Raw genomic sequence first — 1,213 nt, forward strand, 5'->3', positions numbered from 1 at the left:
GTGCCTTCTGCCTTCCTCAGGGATGCCTCCGAATTTTGTGGTAATGGGACTGTGATGTAAAAGAGGGAATGAAGACTGAGGTGAAGAGGGCTCCTGATGTAAAGGGAGAACTCTGATGTGAAAGATGGGCTACTGATGCAAAGGGTGACTCTGATGTGAAAGAGGGGACTCCTATATGAAAGAGGGGCTTCTGATGTGAAAGAGGGGCTACTGATGCAAAGGGTGACTCTGATGTGAAAGGGGGGACTCATATGAAAGAGGGGCTTCTAATGTGAAAGGAGGCTACTGGTGCACAGGGTAACTATGATGTGAAAGGTGGGGAGGGGGCGAGAAAGACTGATTTGAAGGGGGGCATTTTGATGTCAATGGGAAAATCCACTTTTTTGTGGGTGGCATGGGGTCCCCCTCAAAATTTCTGACATATTAGACTGAGGTGCCTCCAGATTTTGCATACTTTTAAAGGGTGCCATGACTATAATAATTTTTGGAAAACACTGATCTATAACATTGATACCTCAGCAAGGTGGAGGATATGGGTGAGCATACTGCAATTTAACAATAGCATGTAACCTAAGCTTTTGAATGAGGAATTTAAAAAAAAAAGAGTTTACTTCTACTTTAATTGCGAGGACCGTGCAAATTATAATTCTTGTCTGAGACACTAATCCGGTTTCCCACATGCGTGCTCGATCTCCTCCATTGCGCATGCGTGAACTCTAATTTCTGCGCTTGCGCACTTCACATTCTCTGCTTCCAGGGTTCCGGGGCGGGTTGCCGTGGTAACGGGAGACAGCTTCTACCTTCATCCCTCGAACAGGCCGGAGCACTATGCTGTCTGTACTGGACGCTCTGTGGGAGGACCGCGATGTCCGCTTTGATATCTCTCCGCAGTGAGTGCTCTGTGCACATCACCCATCCACGGAGTTTAGTGACAGGGAACGGAATCCTCCATGGAGGGGGAGGGGGGTTATCAAAATTGATGCACACAGGATCCGGAGCCGTTGCTAATGGCAATCAGTCAGCTTCTATGTTTCTTTTTTAATGCTTGACTGAAGAGGGGAGCTGATTGGTTGCCATGGACAGTTCCAGATTCTGCCTGCTCCAATTGTGATAAAGTCCCTCCAGAATACTCTCTGTCAATGTAGGGTGGCAGAGGAGTGCATGCAAAACTGGCACTAAAGGGGCAACAGGGCGCTAATTGGAGGCAGGTAAA

At 47.7% G+C, this 1,213-nt stretch overlaps 1 protein-coding gene across 1 annotated transcript in view; it reads left to right on the top strand.

The window, feature by feature from the left end:
• Positions 1-779: 779 nt before the first annotated feature.
• Positions 780-1,213, top strand: part of BBS5 (Bardet-Biedl syndrome 5) — a 22,269-nt gene continuing 21,835 nt past the window's right edge. The window contains exon 1 of the mRNA XM_018554580.1: positions 780-890. Coding sequence (XP_018410082.1) covers positions 829-890 — 62 coding nt within the window. The 5' untranslated portion in view covers positions 780-828. The remainder of the gene's footprint in view (positions 891-1,213) is intronic.

The sequence above is a fragment of the Nanorana parkeri genome, unplaced genomic scaffold (genome assembly GCF_000935625.1).
Source record: "Nanorana parkeri isolate BGI_ZX_2015 unplaced genomic scaffold, ASM93562v1 scaffold165, whole genome shotgun sequence".
In the NCBI taxonomy this organism is placed as follows: domain Eukaryota; kingdom Metazoa; phylum Chordata; class Amphibia; order Anura; family Dicroglossidae; genus Nanorana; species Nanorana parkeri.